The 17,138-nt window shown below is 53.5% G+C and overlaps 2 protein-coding genes across 3 annotated transcripts in view; one reads left to right on the top strand and one right to left on the bottom strand.

Moving 5' to 3' along the window:
- WSCD2 (WSC domain containing 2) overlaps positions 1 to 11,746 on the top strand; it is a 117,369-nt gene extending 105,623 nt beyond the window's left edge. The window contains exons 7-9 of the mRNA XM_004017447.5: positions 118 to 282; positions 2,525 to 2,725; positions 9,746 to 11,746. Of these exons, the coding sequence (XP_004017496.1) occupies positions 118 to 282; positions 2,525 to 2,725; positions 9,746 to 10,098 (719 nt within the window). The 3' untranslated portion in view covers positions 10,099 to 11,746. The remainder of the gene's footprint in view (positions 1 to 117; positions 283 to 2,524; positions 2,726 to 9,745) is intronic.
- CMKLR1 (chemerin chemokine-like receptor 1) overlaps positions 1 to 17,138 on the bottom strand; it is a 78,465-nt gene that overhangs the window by 1,576 nt on the left and 59,751 nt on the right. The window contains exons 2-3 of one of the 2 annotated variants that reach the window (XR_006056720.1): positions 7,584 to 7,675; positions 6,024 to 7,438 (exon numbers count right to left, since the gene is read on the bottom strand). The gene's annotated coding sequence lies outside the window, so the exon portion shown is untranslated. Of the gene's footprint in view, positions 1 to 6,023; positions 7,439 to 7,583; positions 7,676 to 17,138 lie in introns of those variants that run through there. The other variant, XR_006056719.2, reaches the window with a different exon arrangement.

Genomic DNA, 17,138 nt, shown 5'->3' with positions numbered 1-17,138 from the left:
ACCAGCTCTCACAGCTGGGAAGTGGCAGGGTTGAGACTCACACTCTAGTCCCTCCTGGACAGTCTCCTTCCGATCGGTCCCTGCCCCTGACCCCTGTCTGTGCCCTGCCCTCTGCAGACAACCGCTGCATGGACAGACGGTTCCTCCCAGCCAAGTCCAAGCAGCTCATTGCTCTGGCCAGCTTCCCGGGAGCTGGCAACACGTGGGCTCGCCACCTGATCGAGCTGGCCACAGGCTTCTACACTGGCAGCTACTACTTCGATGGTTCTCTGTACAACAAAGGTGAGGAGGCACGGGGGATGCGGATCAGACCCCCTGGAAGGACATGGGAGTACCCCTTTCTAAGCACCTACTGCAAGCCGCTCAGCTCTCCCGGGCATGTTGATAGAGACCTACTATGTGCTTAGTGAGCTTCCCTGATGGCTCAGATTGTAAAGAATCTGCCTGCAATGCTGGAGACCTAGGATCGATCCTTGGGTCAGGAAGATCCCTGGAGAAGGGAATGGCTCCCCACTCCAGTATTCCTGCCTGAAGAATCCATGGACAGAGGAGCCTGGCAGGCTACAGTCCATGCGGTCGCAGAGAGTCAGACATGACTGAGCAACTAACACTTTCACATGCTTAGTATCTTCCCTTCACTTTACATCCCACAGACATTTCCTGAGATCATGCCGTTGGTATCTCACCTGCATCCATTTATCAAGCACCTACTATGTGTCTGGGACCTTCCCTCCATTTAAGTCATTCCTTGAGCTCTTACTGTATGCTGGGCACCTCATGCAGGACAGTGAGGCCCAAAAGGCAACAGGATATCCCAAATCACTCACTGAGTTGGAAACACAGCCAGCATCCTGAAAGCCTAGTACATTAGCTTTCTAATTGGCTTCAAAGAGACCACCCAAATGCCTTGGCTCTCACGGGCACGAGAGGCCAAAAAGGTGAAGAGCAGTCTTGGGCGGCATTGTGGCTTGGGTTTGAACCTTAGCTCTGCCTCTTGCCAGTTCTGTAACTTGGGAAAGTTATTTCATGTCTCTGGGACTCAATTTCCTTTTCTATCAAATAAAACCCTCGTAGGATAATTGACAGGATCAAGCTGTCTACGACATGTAAAGGGCTTAGAGCTGTGTCCAGCACAGAGCCCATGCTCTGGAAGCCACCACCGGCGACCCAGAACTTCTTTCAGTTCCTCAGCTTTTGAAATGAAAACCTGATCAGGTCCCTCCTTCCTTTTGCATTAAACCTTCCAAGGACCGTGTAGTCTTTCTGGTCCAGCGGTGGCGCAAGTGGTAAAGAGCCCAGCTGCCAGTGCAGGAGACAGATGAGAAGCAGGCTCGACCCCTGAGTTGAGAAGATCCCCTGCAGGAGGGCACGGCAATGCAACCCAGTATTCTTGCCTGGAGAACCCCATGCACAGAGGAGCCTTGCAGGCTAGGGCTACAGCCCATGGGGTCGCAAAGAGTCAGACACGGCTGAAGCGACTCAGCACAGACTTAACTCATCATCACAACCCCCACAACCCTCTCTGCTGTCTGCTCATGTGTGACACATTTCTTCCCATCCACCACAGGACCTTTTCACTGGCTCTTCTCACCTGGGCTGGTAAACTCTTCCCCATCCTTCAGTTCTCAGCCTAAGTACCTTCTTGCCCCAGGAAGCCTTTCTGGATGATGCCTGACTGGGTCAGTGATCTTGGCCAGGCTGGCTGGGCCGCTCCAGCTGTGGACTGCAGGTTGGGCCCATGTCTGTTCCGTGGGTGTCTCGCTCTCTGGGACCAACAGCTTTCCAGGGCGTGTCCCTCTCGCAGTAACAGCAGAAACACGCGCGTGTGCTGCGCTCACTGCTTAGTCGTGTCTGACTCTTGCGACCCCAGGGACTGCAGCCCTGCAGGCTCCTCTGTCTGTGGAATTCTCCAGGCAAGAATACTGGAGCGGGTTGCCATTTTTCTCCATGGGGAATCTTCCCGACCCAGGGATGGAACCTGTGTCTCTTGCATCTCCTGCCTTGGTGGGGGGATTCTTTACTGCTGAGCCACCTGGGATGCCCCCAAAACACACACAAGTGAACAGAAACGTGCTGGGTCCTAAGACGTTGGCCAAGACCCATTTCCACCCTCAGTCCATTGGCCAAAGCAAGCCATACAGCCATTCCCAGCATCAGTGGGGCGGAAATGCAGACTTTGCCCTAAGGGGAGCCCTCAGGCACATCACGTCAGGCCCCCCCAGCATGGCACCTGGGCGTGAATACTCCTCTTCTGCAGTCCTAACCAGCGCAGTGACTTTACATCCATGCCACTATTCGAATGGTCTGGCTCTCAAGAACTGTGACCCATGGATGTTTTTGCAAGTCATTTTCTCCCCAGCTCCCTGGCACATAGTAGGTGCTCAACAAACATGCGAGTGACTGAATGAGTGGATGAGTGAATGTCTGAGGATCCCGGGGGTGGCCCAGGATGGGGTGGGGCAGGCCTCCTGTCTCCCCCAGCTCACTGCCGTGTCCCCTGGACCCCCTCCCCGGCTGCGGGAAGGATTCAAGGGTGAGCGGGACCACTGGCGCAGTGGGAGGACCATCTGCATCAAGACGCATGAGAGTGGCCAGAAGGAGATCGAGGCCTTCGACGCGGCCATCCTGCTCATCCGCAACCCCTACAAGGCCCTCATGGCGGAGTTCAACCGCAAGTACGGCGGACACATTGGCTTTGCTGCCCACGCCCACTGGAAGGGCAAAGGTACCACTTGGGAATGGGGGCGAGGCGCCAGGGTGCCGAAGGCAGTGGGAGGGGCCTGGGCTGTCTCCTGCCAGGGGTCCAGGAGGACACCCTTGAGGGCGCGTGTGAGGTCCCAGGTCCCACTTAGAGCTGAGAAGGTATGCCTCCTTCATGCCACCCAGCCCACGAGCATCACCCTCTGTGAGCCAGGCTGTTATCATGGCATAGAGGTTAGGGATTGGGCTCTGGAGCAAGACTCCCAGAGTTCAAATTCCAACTCCACCACTTCCAGGAAAAGCTCCTTCACCTCCATGAACTTGGATTGTCCAGTTTATAAAATGGAAGTAATAAAACTCAAGAAGTCAGCCCTTTAGAAGCACTCAATAGACCCTCATGTAATTGAAGGGATTGGTAGCCCACTCCAACATTCTTGCCTGGAGAATCCCTCAGACAGAGGAGCCTGGGAGGCCCCAGTCCATGAGGTCACAAAGAATCCAACACAACTGAGCGACTTTCATTTTTTCCCACACTGATTCAAAGCAGGTTCCAGACCCTTTCCTGGGAATCAAGAGACCTGAACCTAGGTCAGTGGCAGAGTGGCCACGAGGTCATCTGTGAGCTCCTGTGAGCATCATTCCACTCAACCCTCCCAGCAGAGGTTAAGTGACTTGCCCTTGGTCACAGCTGGAAAGTCACACTGTCAGTCTCCAAGCACAGAACTTCATTAAGATGATCTGAGACTGGTGTTCATCTCTGGTGCTCAGTAGATTCCAGAATGGGAGAATGTCTCTGTGCAGAGCAGTGGCCCCACCGAAGTGGGGGAGAGCTCCAAAGTCAAAACCCCTCAAACCCCCGTATCAGTTATCACCCATGTCTCCTTTACTGTAGTGACAGTCACCTCCGTGAGTGTTTGCAAACTCCCACAGTTAACCCTGTGCTGTGCATGGGGCGAGCTAAGTTCAGGGAGGTTAAAGGCGCTGTTCTCGAAAGTGGTGGAGCAGGGGTTTGAACCCAGGGACCACTGAGCTACAATAAAGAATTGATCAGAACGTCCATGGCTACAAATCCTCCCACACAGAGCCCCTGATGCTGAGTAGGTGGTCTGTAAACGTGAGCCCTCCCTGCCTCATTCAACCTCGAGGAACCAAGCTGCTGCAGCCTCTAGCCCCAAAGGTGTTTCCCACTCCCTCCAAACCTTCCCCATCCCCCCCCGCCCCTGACAGCTGCTCCACATTCCAGCCCCTCCCCAGAGAAAACCAGAGCAGACAGAATGACATTAACCCAGCCAATCACACTCAGCACTGATGTCATCGATGAAAACCCTTGGGCCTGCCTGACCAACTGTGTGTGCCCTGGCTTCCCGGTTTGCTCAGGGGGCTTGTCTATCCCTTCCCCTGCCAACCCACTCCCTCAGTGGGTGACATTTGTTCCCAGGGGATAAAGAGGTCTCTGAATTATTTATTTGTAGAACAATCGAAAATGAACATTATTTGTGGCCAGGCTGAGAAGCCCACAGGAGCCAACGGCAGGATCCTGCTCCAGGAGCACATGCTCTGCTTGCCAAGCGGGAAAGGACCCAGGAGGTCGCTGTACCTGAGGGTCCTCATCCCGGCCAGCACATCTAAATCCCAGGAGGAGCATGGGAAAATCCCAGTGCTCAGACCGCACACTGGACCACTACAGGGGTGGAGCCTGGACATCAGTATTTTTTAAAGCAGTCTGCAGGCAGGCAAATTGATTCATTCTCCCTGTGGCTCAGATGGTAAAGTGTCTGCCTGCAATGCAGGAGACCCAGGTTTGATCCCTGGGTCGGGAAGATCCCCTGGAGAAGGAAATGGCAACCCACTCCAGTGCTGTTGCCTGAAAATCTCCATGGACTGTCTCCTGAGGAGCCTGGTAGGCGATAGTCCTTGGAGTCGCAGACAGTCGGATACGACTGAGTGACTTCACTTTCACTTTCACTGTTAATGGGGAAGATGAGGCCCAAAGAGAGACAGGGGCCTGGCAGGATCACTCAGGCATGTGATGGCAAACCAGACCCAGCTCTCCACCTCCCAGTAATCCTGAAACTGAAAGAATTAGTCGCTCAGTCTTGTCTGACGACTCTTTTGCAATCCCATAGACTGTAGCCCACCAGGCTCCTCTGTCCATGGAACTCTCCAGGCAAGAACACTGGAGTGAGTTGCCATTCCCTTCTCCAGGGGATCTCCCTGACCCAGGGATGGAACCTGGGTCTCCTGCACTGCCTGCAGCTTCTTTACCATCTGAGCCACCAGGGAAGCCGACTGTTCCAAATAAGAAGTGCGGGACTCACTTGGGAAGCTCACATGGGACCAGGCACTTAGCAGTCATTATCTCATTTAAGTCTTCTAATTCCCTGGGGAGGTAAGAAGGGCCGCCGCCACCACTGGTAGCCGAAAGTGGTCCCAGGAAGGGAGCGAGTCATGTGTCTCAGGCGCCAGGAGTTGACTGAGCTGAGATTCAAACCCAGGCATTAGCCACCAGGCTCTGTCTTACCCTGGGGTGTCTCTGACCTGGTACATTCAAAGGTTCCCCTCTTCTGGCATAACCCCTCCTCTCAGGTTCAGGCAATTTCCTAATTCCCAGGAGCCACCTTGCCTCTTCTTCCCTATTCAGGATGACTGGGAGCTTTAAAACTAGAGATAAGGGAGACAGCAGGAGAGGCTGAGTCCAGAGGCTGCAGGGGACAGGAAGTGTGGGACACACATCTCACATTGGGGGCCTGGCCCCCTCATCAGTCTGGGATGGTGCTTCCTTCCAGACCTCACCCAGGGCTTCAAGAGCTCTGCCTGAGTGCCTTCCCCAAAGAGCACCCTCCTCACGGCCCCCACCCTGCCCAGTCCTCCCATTTTCATTAACATCTGACCCCTGAAGGCACTTGAGTTTGAGACCCTTGCTTTAGGGTCCTTGTTCCAGCAGCATCAGTATCACTTGGGAATTAGGAATGCAGATTCTCAGATTCCACCTCAGGCTTCCTGGATCAGAACTCGCATTTTCACAAGATACCTTCCAGAAGCTTCACGTGCACTTTAGAGTTTGAGAATCGTTGCTTCAGGACTCCATCGGCCTAGAATGTGAGGGTCACCCCCACCTAAGGGCAGAGGTCAGCCACCTGCTGAGTGTGTCCACCCCACCCTGCCTGTGACCCCTCCCGGTTACAGCTGGGTCGAGGCTCCTGTCACCCTCCACCCGCCCACCCCCAGCTTTTGGTTCCATAACGTTAATTTTACGATCTCCCTGGAGTGAGTCCAAAGCAAAGTTTTATGTGATATGATTACACAAGGTGAATTGTCCTGGATCTGTTTAATGAAACAGAGACCATGTTTAATGATTCCGTGGGGAATTAAATACAGTTAAGCTATTAATCAGGCCCTGGTTCCTCCCGATGACAAGATGAAGCAGAGGGTGGTCAGCCCGTGTCCTGCCAGGCCCACGTGAAGAGCAGTTCCGGCGGAACCAGCACTCATTACCAGTGGTCCATGGCGTAGCGTGCCTTTATTACCCAATTTGAAGGCAGCCATTAATTACCGGGAATCCCGAGCTAATTGAGGGCTTTTGTTTTTCGTTTTTGTTCTTCTTTCCAGTGAAGTCGTTCAGGAGCTTCAAGTGAGGTATCTCTGCTATAGGAAGGAGTATGAAGGGAGCAAATATCTGCTGCCCATAAAGGATGGGCCACGTGGGGCATCTCAGAGATGCTGGGTGCCAACATCAAGGCTGTGGTAGCCACAGGACTCCCCTCGTGGCCCAGTGGTTAAGGCTTCACACTTTCACTGCAGGGGGGGTTGAGTTTGATCCCTGGTCAGGGAATCTAGGATTCCACGTGCCATGCGGTGCCGCCAAAAAAATAACAATAATTGTGGCCAACATTTATCCAGCACTTCCTGGGTCTCAGGTCTGGTGGCAGGGTCTGCAAGTCTTATTCCAGTTCCGCTTGTACAGGGGGAGGTTTTAGCAAGGCTTCCATTGTGAAGACGGGTAAACTGAGGCTCAAGGACAGTGCTTGGCATCCCCAGGTCACACAGCCAATATGAAGAGGAGCTGGGTTTTGAACCCTAGCAATCTGACTTCAAAGTCATCTGTGAACAGACCCCGTATCTTAGACAACAGCTGAAGGTGAGGCAAGCGATCGTAGATGAGGATCTGGGGCGAAAAGAATGCTAGAGATGGGTAGATCAGGTGCTCTTAAAGGGTTTGCCAGGAGGGCAGGAGCCAGGCTCAGTCTGGGATAGATGCACGAATCCTGCCACGGATGCCCACTGTGTGGGCTGGGGCAGATGGCTTCATGTCTCTGAGCCTCCTTTGTTCCCGTGTACATAAAGGAGCTGGTACTTCCTCCTCTCCAGGCTTCTTGTGTGCACTGCCCGAGACAGGGCCTGCGAAGTGCCTGGCACAGACCCCCGGCTCACAGTAGGTGTTCAAGCAATGTACATTCCCACCCCAGGGAGGTTTGGAACCCACATCTCCCTCCCACCTGCATTCAAGGCGGGAGCCATGCACTGGGAGACCCAGACCATCGTGCAGATGGACCCTTCCTTTCCCTAAGGCCCACTCTCCAGGGACCTCTTGAGATGGTCGCAAGCCTGGAAGTCCAGATATGTGGGCTGCTGGGTGACCGATCGTCATCCCCGTCCCCCTGGGCTTCTGCCATGGGCTCGGCAGTTGTCCTGAGTCCCCGGGGATGCTGTGAGATGATGCAACAGCAGGGAAATGCTTCTGCAAAATAAGGAAAACAGACTATACACATGCTAGATTTTTCCCTAATCACACAGATACATCTGGGTTTAACCCATTGTAACAGTAAGGGCCCAATTATCTAGATACATTGTAAATAATCTATTTGAAGGCTAAAAAAAAATACCTCTGTCATCAGCATAAATATTTTCCAAGCAGCCATGGTGTTCCTGGGAGGCGCTGGGGGAGCAGGAGCCTCGCCACAGATTCTGATGTGGTCTGCAAAGAAAGAGGAACCCTTAATCACATCGCCACTTGGCTGCTGGGAATTTCAATTTAGTTCAACAACCATTTATTAAGCCCCTGCTGGGTGTAAGGCAGTGGGAGGGAGTGGGGGGTGAGGCTTCTGTTTTCTGGGAGAGATGGGGGCCTGGAATCAGGCAGCCCTGGTCTGGATGGTGCTTCCCGGCTATGTGACCTTGGGCAAATTACTTCACCTCTCTGAGCCTCCATTTCCTCGCTGGTGACAAATGAATAGTAGTCTTTTCCTTTCTGGGTAGTCACTATGATTAAATGAGATAAGGGGTGTCCATCACCCAGCAGGGGTGAGGATTTAGTTGTGAAGGACCAGCTGGGCTCCCCAGCCCAGCTTGGGAAACTTGCTGACCCTCATTCAATAAAGAGATTCCTCTGGAAGGTGCAGGGTAGCATTGTCCCTGTGAGAAGTCATGGATTCCCGAGGGTTCCTTCAGGGTTCCTGAGGACCAACCCTTTGACTACTATCCAGCTGGGGCTCAGAATTGAGGCTGCACATCCCCTTCTCTGTTCCCAGCATCCTTCATGACCCCCCTCTTGGGTTCCCCTTGATCACAGGTTTCAGCAGCTCCAGGGGCTGGCTGGCTGTCTCTTTGAGGTCTTCTCCAGGGAATTTCCCACATTCTGTTGTAGCCTGTCTTTGGAGCCAGGAGATCCCATACAAACATTCCCAGTCTTGGTGACAATCCATCCTGTGCTTTTACCATACCACAGAGGAGCAGTGTGTGATACGTCAATAAAAAGCAAAGAGAGAACAAATCGGATAGAAAGGTGTCAAGATGACAGTGTAAATTCGTTGTTGTTCAGTCACTAAGTCGTATCTGACTCTTTGTGACCCCATGGACTGCAGCACGCCAGGCTTGCCTGTCCTTCACTATCTCCCTGAGTTTGCTCAAACTCGTGCCCATTGAGTCAGTGATATCATCCAACCGTCTCATCCTCTGCCGCCCCCTTCTTCTCTTGCCCTCAGTCTCTCCCAGCATCAGGGTCTTTTCCAATGAGTCAACTCTTCGTCTCAGGTGGCCAAAGTCCTGGAGCTTCAGCTTCAGTACCAGTCCCTCCAATGAATATTCAGAGTTGACACTGTAAATAATCCAACTTAAACCATGCCCTCAGCCCAGTGGAGGTACCTGCCTGAGCCTCGGGAGTTAGGGAAGATGGCATCTCACCTGAGAACAGAATAAGCACAGTGGTAATGATAACCAGAGTTTACTGAGCATCTACAGGGCACTGGCGCCCCACTCCAGTTCTCTTGCCTGGAAAATCCCATGGATGGAGGAGCCAGGTAGGCTGTAGTCCATGGGGTCGCGAAGAGTCGGACACGACTGAGCGACTTCACTTTCACTTTTCACTTTCATGCACTGGAGAAGGAAATGGCAACCCACTGCAGTATTCTTGCCTTGGAAATCCCATGGACAGAGGAGCCTGGCGGGCTACCATCCGCGGGGTCACAAAAAGAGTCGGACACAACTGAGCAACTGAGCATGCCTGCCTGTTAAAACAAAAAAACAGAGTAGCAAAGATTTATGTATGTCTGTGCCTGGTGTGGCGTAAGGCCCAGACAGATGTCTTACTACTGCTAAGTCACTTTAGTCGTGTCCGACTCTGTGCGACCCCATAGACGGCAGCCCACCAGGCTCCCTTGTCCCTGGGATTCTCCAGGCAAGAACACTGGAGTGGGTTGCCATGTCCTTCTCCAATGCCTGGAAGTGAAAAGTGAAAGGGAAGTTGCTCAATCGTGCCCAACTCTTAGCGACCGCATGGACTGCAGCCCACCAGGCTCCTCCATCCATGGGATTTTCCAGGCAAGAGTACAGGAGTGGGGTGCCATTGCCTTCTCCAGACATATGTCTTGGGTCTCCCCAAAGATCAGGAAGGACTAAGACTGTTCCAGGCAGAAGCAACAGCCCGGAGGCGGGATGTGGGAGGCGGGAGGCGGGAGGCGAGTCTGGCCGTGTCAAGGCTGAGCGGTGGTGGTGGTGCGCGTGTGCCGCAGGCACGTTGGACCCACGCCTCCCCTCTCTGTCCACGCAGAGTGGCCGGAGTTCGTGAGGAACTACGCCCCCTGGTGGGCCACTCACACGCTGGACTGGCTCAAGTTCGGCAAGAAGGTGCTGGTGGTGCACTTTGAGGACCTGAAGCGCGACCTCTTCGTCCAGCTGGGCCGCATGGTGGGCCTGCTGGGTGTGGCCGTCAGGGAGGACCGGCTGCTGTGCGTGGAGAGCCAGAAAGACGGCAACTTCAAGCGCTCCGGGCTCCGCAAGCTGGAGTACGACCCCTACACGGCGGACATGCAGAGGACCATCTCCGCCTACATCAAGACGGTGGACGCGGCGCTCCGGGGGAGGAACCTCACGGGCGTGCCCGACGACTACTACCCCAGATGATGGATGATCAGACCGGGGCAGGGGGCGGGCCGTCCAGACCGAGCAGGCACCGGGCACTCCGGGCCCCTGGGGAACCCCACCTGCCCGTCCACTCTCCCGTGTAGGTAGGGACCATCCCCTTGGCCTAGCGTCGGCCTGCGATGAGTTTTCCACATGACGAAGGAGGCTCAAGGGAAGAGATGGTGCAGGCACCTCCCACCAACTCGCAACCGCCCCCCCACCCCTTGGAGATGGAGGGGCTGCCAGTTTGGGGAGTTCCCGCCGCCTGGACCCTGCTCTGTCTCCCGTGTCCCTGACCCCCGCACCTGTGGGAAGGAGGGCTCCTGGGTGTCCCGGAGATCCGGGTTCCCCACCGCGGGTGTGGAGGACCCTGGCACAAGAGCTAAAGGGAATGGTGCAGAACAGAGTGGCCCCAGACTCGCCCCAGTGCTGGGCTGAGCGCTTGTAGCCACCCGTACTTCCCACCCAGGATGCACGGTGACAGGGTTTATCTGGGCTGCTTCTGTCTGCAGGAAGATTGCTGGGAGGCTTCTCCATGGGTTTAGGTTTCTGACATTCTGAGTGGGTCAGAGAGGCCGTGGCATTCAGGGTAGGTTACCTGGGTCCACTGGGTGGGGTCACGGTCATTCCAAGCCCCCACGTGGCATGCTCGCCTTGGGACCTGGGATTCTGCCCTTTCCTCCCTCGCTGTATCCAGGGGGTGACCCGCTTCCAGGGGTGACACCTCTCTCCACCGTGGGGTCCCACACATTGATCTGACACTGCCCTTCCGACCCCTACCAGCGGGTCCTCTGCTGTCCAGGAGGGAGAACAAGTGTGCCCCAAATCACGTGGACCTATGACCGAAAGAGATCCCCACAACCTTCCCAGACCAGCGGCCCCTGCTTTGGTCATAGTCCAGGGGGTGCCCTTTAAGGAAAGGGGTGAATGGGATGGTTCTTCATGTCCATACAGACGCTGCTCTTTCAATGCTGAGACGTCCAACCAAAGGACTGGGTGGCTGACCATCTGTCTTAGAAAGCATCAAGTTCCAGGATTCCCTCTCTCCCCTCACCTTGGGTACCCGTGGTTTCGCATCCGGCCCCCACCTGCGCACCTGCACCCCACCCCCATGTAGATGCAAAAGCCATAGGTCACAGCTCTCTGCTGTTCTGTCGGGAACCACCCCCCACCCAAGCAGCCCCCTCTGAAGCCTTGGGGTGCAGGTAAATGCTCATTCCCAAATAGCCAAGAGACTATGGAGAAGGCGCGTGTAAAGAGATATATTTTTCTAAGAGGAATATGACTCATACATTCCACCCCCTGGGAACCCAGCCATGCAAAGAGAAGGGCTGGGGGATCAGACCCGTTGTCTTCATCCCTGAGCCTCTCATCTTTAGGATTTGGGCCACCCCAAGGCCCGGCCAGGGGCCTCTGAATGTATTTTGTACCAAATTTCTTTCCCCCAGGCAAATGTCTAGTCTTCTTTCTCGAAGCACCAGAGGGCTTGGCCTCCCTGCCCTCTAAGAGGTCAGCTCTCTCTCTGGGAGACTCTGGGCCCAAGACTTGGGCCATTTCTTTGCCGGTGGCCCCTTCAGGCTGCCAGCCACTGTCTGAAGACTCCTCAGGTCAACACCATCATTAAAAGCGAGTTTTGTTGATAATTCTATCACGTGATGGAGTGTCATGTAAGGCAAGGTCACAAATGGGATGTTCTCTCTGCTGTGTGTGTGTGTGTGTGTGTGTGTGTGTGAGACAGGAATGTTCTGGGTGCGTCATTGCTTTTGTGTCTGTGCGGCTCTAAAGAACTGTGTGTCTTGGTGTGCAGAACAGTCTCTACCTCTGTGTTCAGCCGCCCTTCTGTGTGGGGAGACTGCACCCCACCAGCTGACATGATGACCACCCCATGTCTGGTGTGTCTGTGTGCCCCCTCCTCCAAACCCCGACCCTTGAGGAGGAAGGAGAGCTCGGTGGTTCAGCGGTCCCCAGAGCCCAGGACATGCCCGGCCTGCAAGCTGGGACCCCCGGGTTCCCACCCTGCTGTCTCCCCCAGCGCGTTGTGACTCCAGGACCCAAGGAGGAACATCAGGGCCTGCATCTGCCGATGGCAGGGGTTGCCTCCTGGTTTCTCCAGGAACCCCGAAGCTGCTACAAACATCCCTGGTAGACAGTGTGGGCAGGAGGAAAGGGTGGGGAGGCCGAGGGGTTGCCAGGGGCAAGGTCCTTCAGGAACCAGCTCCTTTCCTTCCTTCCCCGTCTCTCTTGCACCAATGTATTTTATTCTCATCCCTGCCCCCCTCACCATCTTTCCTTATCACGCTTGCCTCCTGCTCTCAGTTTCTCTTTGTGGTCTCTTTTATTTCCTCGAGATGCACATTAAACCTCTGTTCTTTCTCGTCTTTCTCCTCTCCGTCGCTTCCTCCCTGCCCCCATGCCTGAACCAGTCTCCCTGACTGCATTCTCTCTCTTTTGATTTCTGCCTCTCGTTGTCCATGTGTCTCTGCGTCTCTCTCAGTCTCTGTCTTTGCCTGTCTCTCGCTCCCTCTCTCTCTCCCTCTCCACTTCTGTTGTCCTCTCCTCCCTCCTCCCCCTCATCTTCCTGGAGAGTGGGGGCGACTCAGTGGGATCCAGACACAGTGAGACAAATGCTACCCAGCCCGGTAACCAAGGAAGTGGTTTCCTTAGCAACAGAAGCTGCAGGCACGCGCTCCACTGCCCCGTCCCTTAGCTGTGACAGTAAGTACCGAGAGGGCGGGGGACAAGCCTGGAGATGAGGAAGTCAGTAAAGACACTGCTGTATGGGGCCTCTTGAGAGGGGACAGTGGTCAGAGAGAAGCACTTTAGGGACATTCAAAAATATGAGAGGTGGAGGGGCTGCAGGGTCAGAAGCAGAGTGGAGACAGTTAGGGAAGCAGTCCACAGGACCTGGGGACAGACTGGACACATGGAGTGGGCAGGCAAAGGGACACCAAGATTCTGTCTGAGCATCTTCAGAAGGAGGGCTTTTGAGGTGCAGAACAGAGGGCAGAGGAGCAGGTGAGGGAGGGGAATGGTAAGCTCCTTGTCCCCAAGAGTGCACCATCCAGTTGGGGTGACATTGGGGGAGGGGAGATGGGAACAGACACAGAAATATCTCATGTGATTTGCCCTATAAATTGGCAACAAGGAGCCCGGGATAAAAAGCACGGCCCCGAGGGTGGGTTGAGAGGCTCAGGGGTGGCATGTCATTGGATTGTGTGGCATGTCATTGGATCGTGTGGCACAAGAAGTTGGTGGTGACCCTTGGATTGGAACCTGGGAAGGACCCAGAGCCTGTCCCAAAGATGGGAGACAGAAGGGGGTAGAATATAAAGAGACAGGAAGAGACAGGGAGAGAGAGAAAAGAGAAAACAGGAAGAGAGATTTTAAACCATCAACTGGGCAGTTTCCTACTGGGAAAACAAAATAGACATTCAAATTTAGAGAAACAAGACAAGGGGGAGGGAAGAAGCAGAAGCCCCCTACGGGCTGATAGCTTTGCAGCTATAAATAACTGTCCCAAAGAAAACACCTGTCAAGACACATCCACTCCCAGGGACACGGACTGTGTCCCCAGTCTAGGCTGATATTTAAATGACTCCTAGCGGGTGGCGGGGGCGAAAGGCAGAAAGGTGATCAATGTAACACCAACACCTCGCTCCATTTTTTTCCCCAAATGCAATAAAGTGTGCAGGCGTGGAGACCTATAAATCTGGATGATAATAATATCCGTCCCCACAAAAGCAACATGTTTATTTATCATGTTTGCACGTTTACTATTTCCCCTCAAATTTACAGTCTGAAATCTGCCAGCAGGCAAGGGTCAGGGGGGTGGGGGGCGGCAGGAACCATGGCAATGAGAACAAACCGGCAGAACATCAGGGAGTGAAGAAATGAAATATTCATCCCCTCCATCCACACCCCCACACCCAGGCTGCCTTAAACCCACTTTCAGACCACGGTGCTGATTTATCTGAGCGGGACCATGCGTCTCTATTTCTGGTCTCTGACAGCTAATTGAAACGAACAGTTTATATAGGACGGAACGTGTCGCAACAAAATGATTTTTGTGTGTTCTGGAGTCTTTTGCTAAACAATTATGGGGAGTGAACAGTCTGCCAGACATGAGAGAGGGGGTTGATCTTAGTGGAGACAAGTGTGTGTGTGTGTGTGTGTGAGTGTGTGTGTGTGTGTGTGTGTGTGTGTGTGTGTGTGTCCTGAAAAATGGGAGATAAGAGGGAGGGAGAGGCAATTTAGGGGTCAGATTTTCTTCTGAGACCTGGGTTAGGAACCTGACCCATAGAGTTCCCAGGGCTTCCAAAACGTGGAACGCCCATGCCTTATCCCAGACTTGGGATAAGGATCAAATTTCCCAAAACCTAAGAGTCCAGGTATGGACAAGAGGATCTGCTGGGCTTACTGGGAGGAAAAGTTGTATTTACAGTTCCCTTGTCGATAATTCCTGGCCCCGATCTACGTGCCACTGTAGTAGTTTTTTTTTTTTTTTTTTCCCTCTCTTTTTTTGGACCGTGCAGTACGGCATGCAGGATCTTAGTTCCCCAATCAAGGATCGAACTCAAGCCCCCTACCGTGGAAGGGCAGTCTTAATCACTGACCTCAAGACATGATCCCTAGAACTAGCACAGTGCCGGGCACACAAGTGCAATGGAAGTGCTTGGTGATTTTCGGAATGAGTGAATCGAGGACTGTTAGAGGATCTTCAGAGAAAAACCACAAGTCATCAGCCAGAGCAGGCCCTTGGCAGCCCTGAATTTTCTCTCCAGTAACACTGAATTGATTTTCTGTTCTCTCACCCCCAGCCTTAGCCCCTAAAGCCGATGGTGTGGTGCAGCCCACTTACACCGGCTCTCAAAAGCCCATTATGCGCATCTCAAACTCACATTCAGTGACATCACATCCGTAGCTCGAAATTGGCCATGGTGGGAATATTTACACCATGGAAATCGGCAACTGCTACAGAGCAGGTGAGTGTCTTTCTGGCTTTGTTTCGAGAGCCAGTCTTTAGGTGTTTAACAGGACACCAGTACCCAAAGCACAGAGGCACACGCATGCTGTTTCTGGTCTTTTCCATGCCTTGATTCACGCTGTCCCCCTCTATCTGGAAAGCCTCCTTAAGACTCAGCTCGGGCTCTTCCTCCTCCAGTCAGCCCCCCCTGATCCCAAAGGCCAAGTTCAGCTCCTCCTCTAACCTGAGCGATCACAACTCTGGGCGTGGCCATTCTTGTGATCTCTTCGGTAATCTGGTACAGGTGTCTCTCTCAGAGCTCAGGGCATGAGCTCTGTTAGGACAGGAACCTTGACTCTGGATTTCGACGCACTTCCTGGTCTAGACTAGGTGACAAGCAAATGCTGACCCAGTGGAAGAATGGATATGTCAGTTACATTTAACACCATCCACCAGCCTCTCAGTCATCATAGACTTTGGGGTGAGTAGCTAGAAGAAGCACCCCCCCTACTGCCCAAACAATGGCCCAAAAGATAGGGGAATGAGAAACCACTCACAGTGGTGATCAGTTCAGTTCAGTTCAGTTCAGTCGCTCAGTCGTGTCCGACTCTTTGCGAGCCCATGAATTGCAGCATGCCAGGCCTCCCTGTCCATCACCAACTCCCGGAGTTCACTCAGACTCGCGTCCATCGAATCAGTGATGCCATCCAGCCATCTCATCCTCTGTCGTCCCCTTCTCCTCCTGCCCCCAATCCCTCCCAGCATCAAAGTCTTCTCCAATGAGTCAACTCTTCTCATGAGGTGGCCAAAGTACTGGAGCTTCAGCTTTAGCATCATTCCTTCCAAAGAAATCCCAGGACTGATCTCCTTCAGAATGGACTAGTTGAATCTCCTTGCAGTCCAAGGGACTCTCAAGAGTCTTCTCCAACACCACAGTTTAAAAGCATCAATTCTTCAGCGCTCAGCCTTCTTCACAGTCCAACTCTCACATCCATACATGACCACAGGAAAACCATAGCCTTGACTAGACGGACGTGGTGATAGTAGCTAATATTTGTTGCTGTTTAGTTGCAACGTTGTATCTGACTCTTTTGCAACCCCATGGACTGTAGCCCGCCAGGCTCCTCTGTCGGAGAGATTTCCCAGGCAAGAATACTGGAATAGGTTGCCATTTCCTTCTTCAGGGAATTTTCCTGTCCCAAGGATCAAACCCGCATCTCTTACATTGGCAAGTGGATTCTTTACCGCTGAGCCACCAGGGAAGCCCAGAGTACTAATTATATACTGAGCACTGTGCTAGGAGCTTCATATGTATAACGTCACTGAGTCGTCACCAGAACTCTGGGAGGCAGGGACACAGTCTCCTCACTTTTTAGTGAGGGAAACTGTGGTTCTGAGAGGTTAAGTAATTTGCCCAGTGTCACACAACTGGGCAATGATTGGATCTGGGCTTTGAATTCAGGCAGGCAGTCTAGCTCCTGAATCCATATGTTTAGCCACAATGCTGTATCCCAGTGGGGAGAAACAGTCCAAGAGCCCAGAAGGTAAGGGTGATCCTACCAAGTCAACACAGAGAAGATTGCTGCATCGAGAGATGAGGGATGAAAACAAACTGCAAAGGACTGGCCTTTCTGGGGCCAAGGACCCCTGGGGTAGAGAGGGGGTAGAGACAAGGCCAGGAGCTGGTACTCCAAGCAGCTCTGGCTTCTCAGCAGCAAGGTGGTTTATAGGTTCCCATGGCAACTGCCAAGCAATACTCTCTTACTCCACAGTTCAGTGATTCTCTGTAAAGTCCATCCCACTCTCATTTACTGCCGTTCCTCTCAGCCAGTAGAGCCAGGGTGACAGCTTCTGCCTCAGGACAGACTGTGCTGGAGGAGAAGAAACGGCCTTGAGACCCTTTCATGATGGAGGAGCAAAGTTCGGCGGAGGGGGCAGAAGAAAGAACAAAAAGGAGCTTAAGACCTCACAGGTCCATTCCTCAGACTGGGAAGGGGGTTCCAGATGGGCTTATCGGTCTCGTGGAGGCCATGAACTGTCTCCCCAGGAAAAGGTGAGGCGCACATACACCCACACA

This window comes from Ovis aries, chromosome 17, assembly GCF_016772045.2.
Source record: "Ovis aries strain OAR_USU_Benz2616 breed Rambouillet chromosome 17, ARS-UI_Ramb_v3.0, whole genome shotgun sequence".
Classification (NCBI taxonomy): Eukaryota; Metazoa; Chordata; class Mammalia; order Artiodactyla; family Bovidae; genus Ovis; species Ovis aries.
This window is presented reverse-complemented; position numbering and strand designations above follow the sequence as displayed.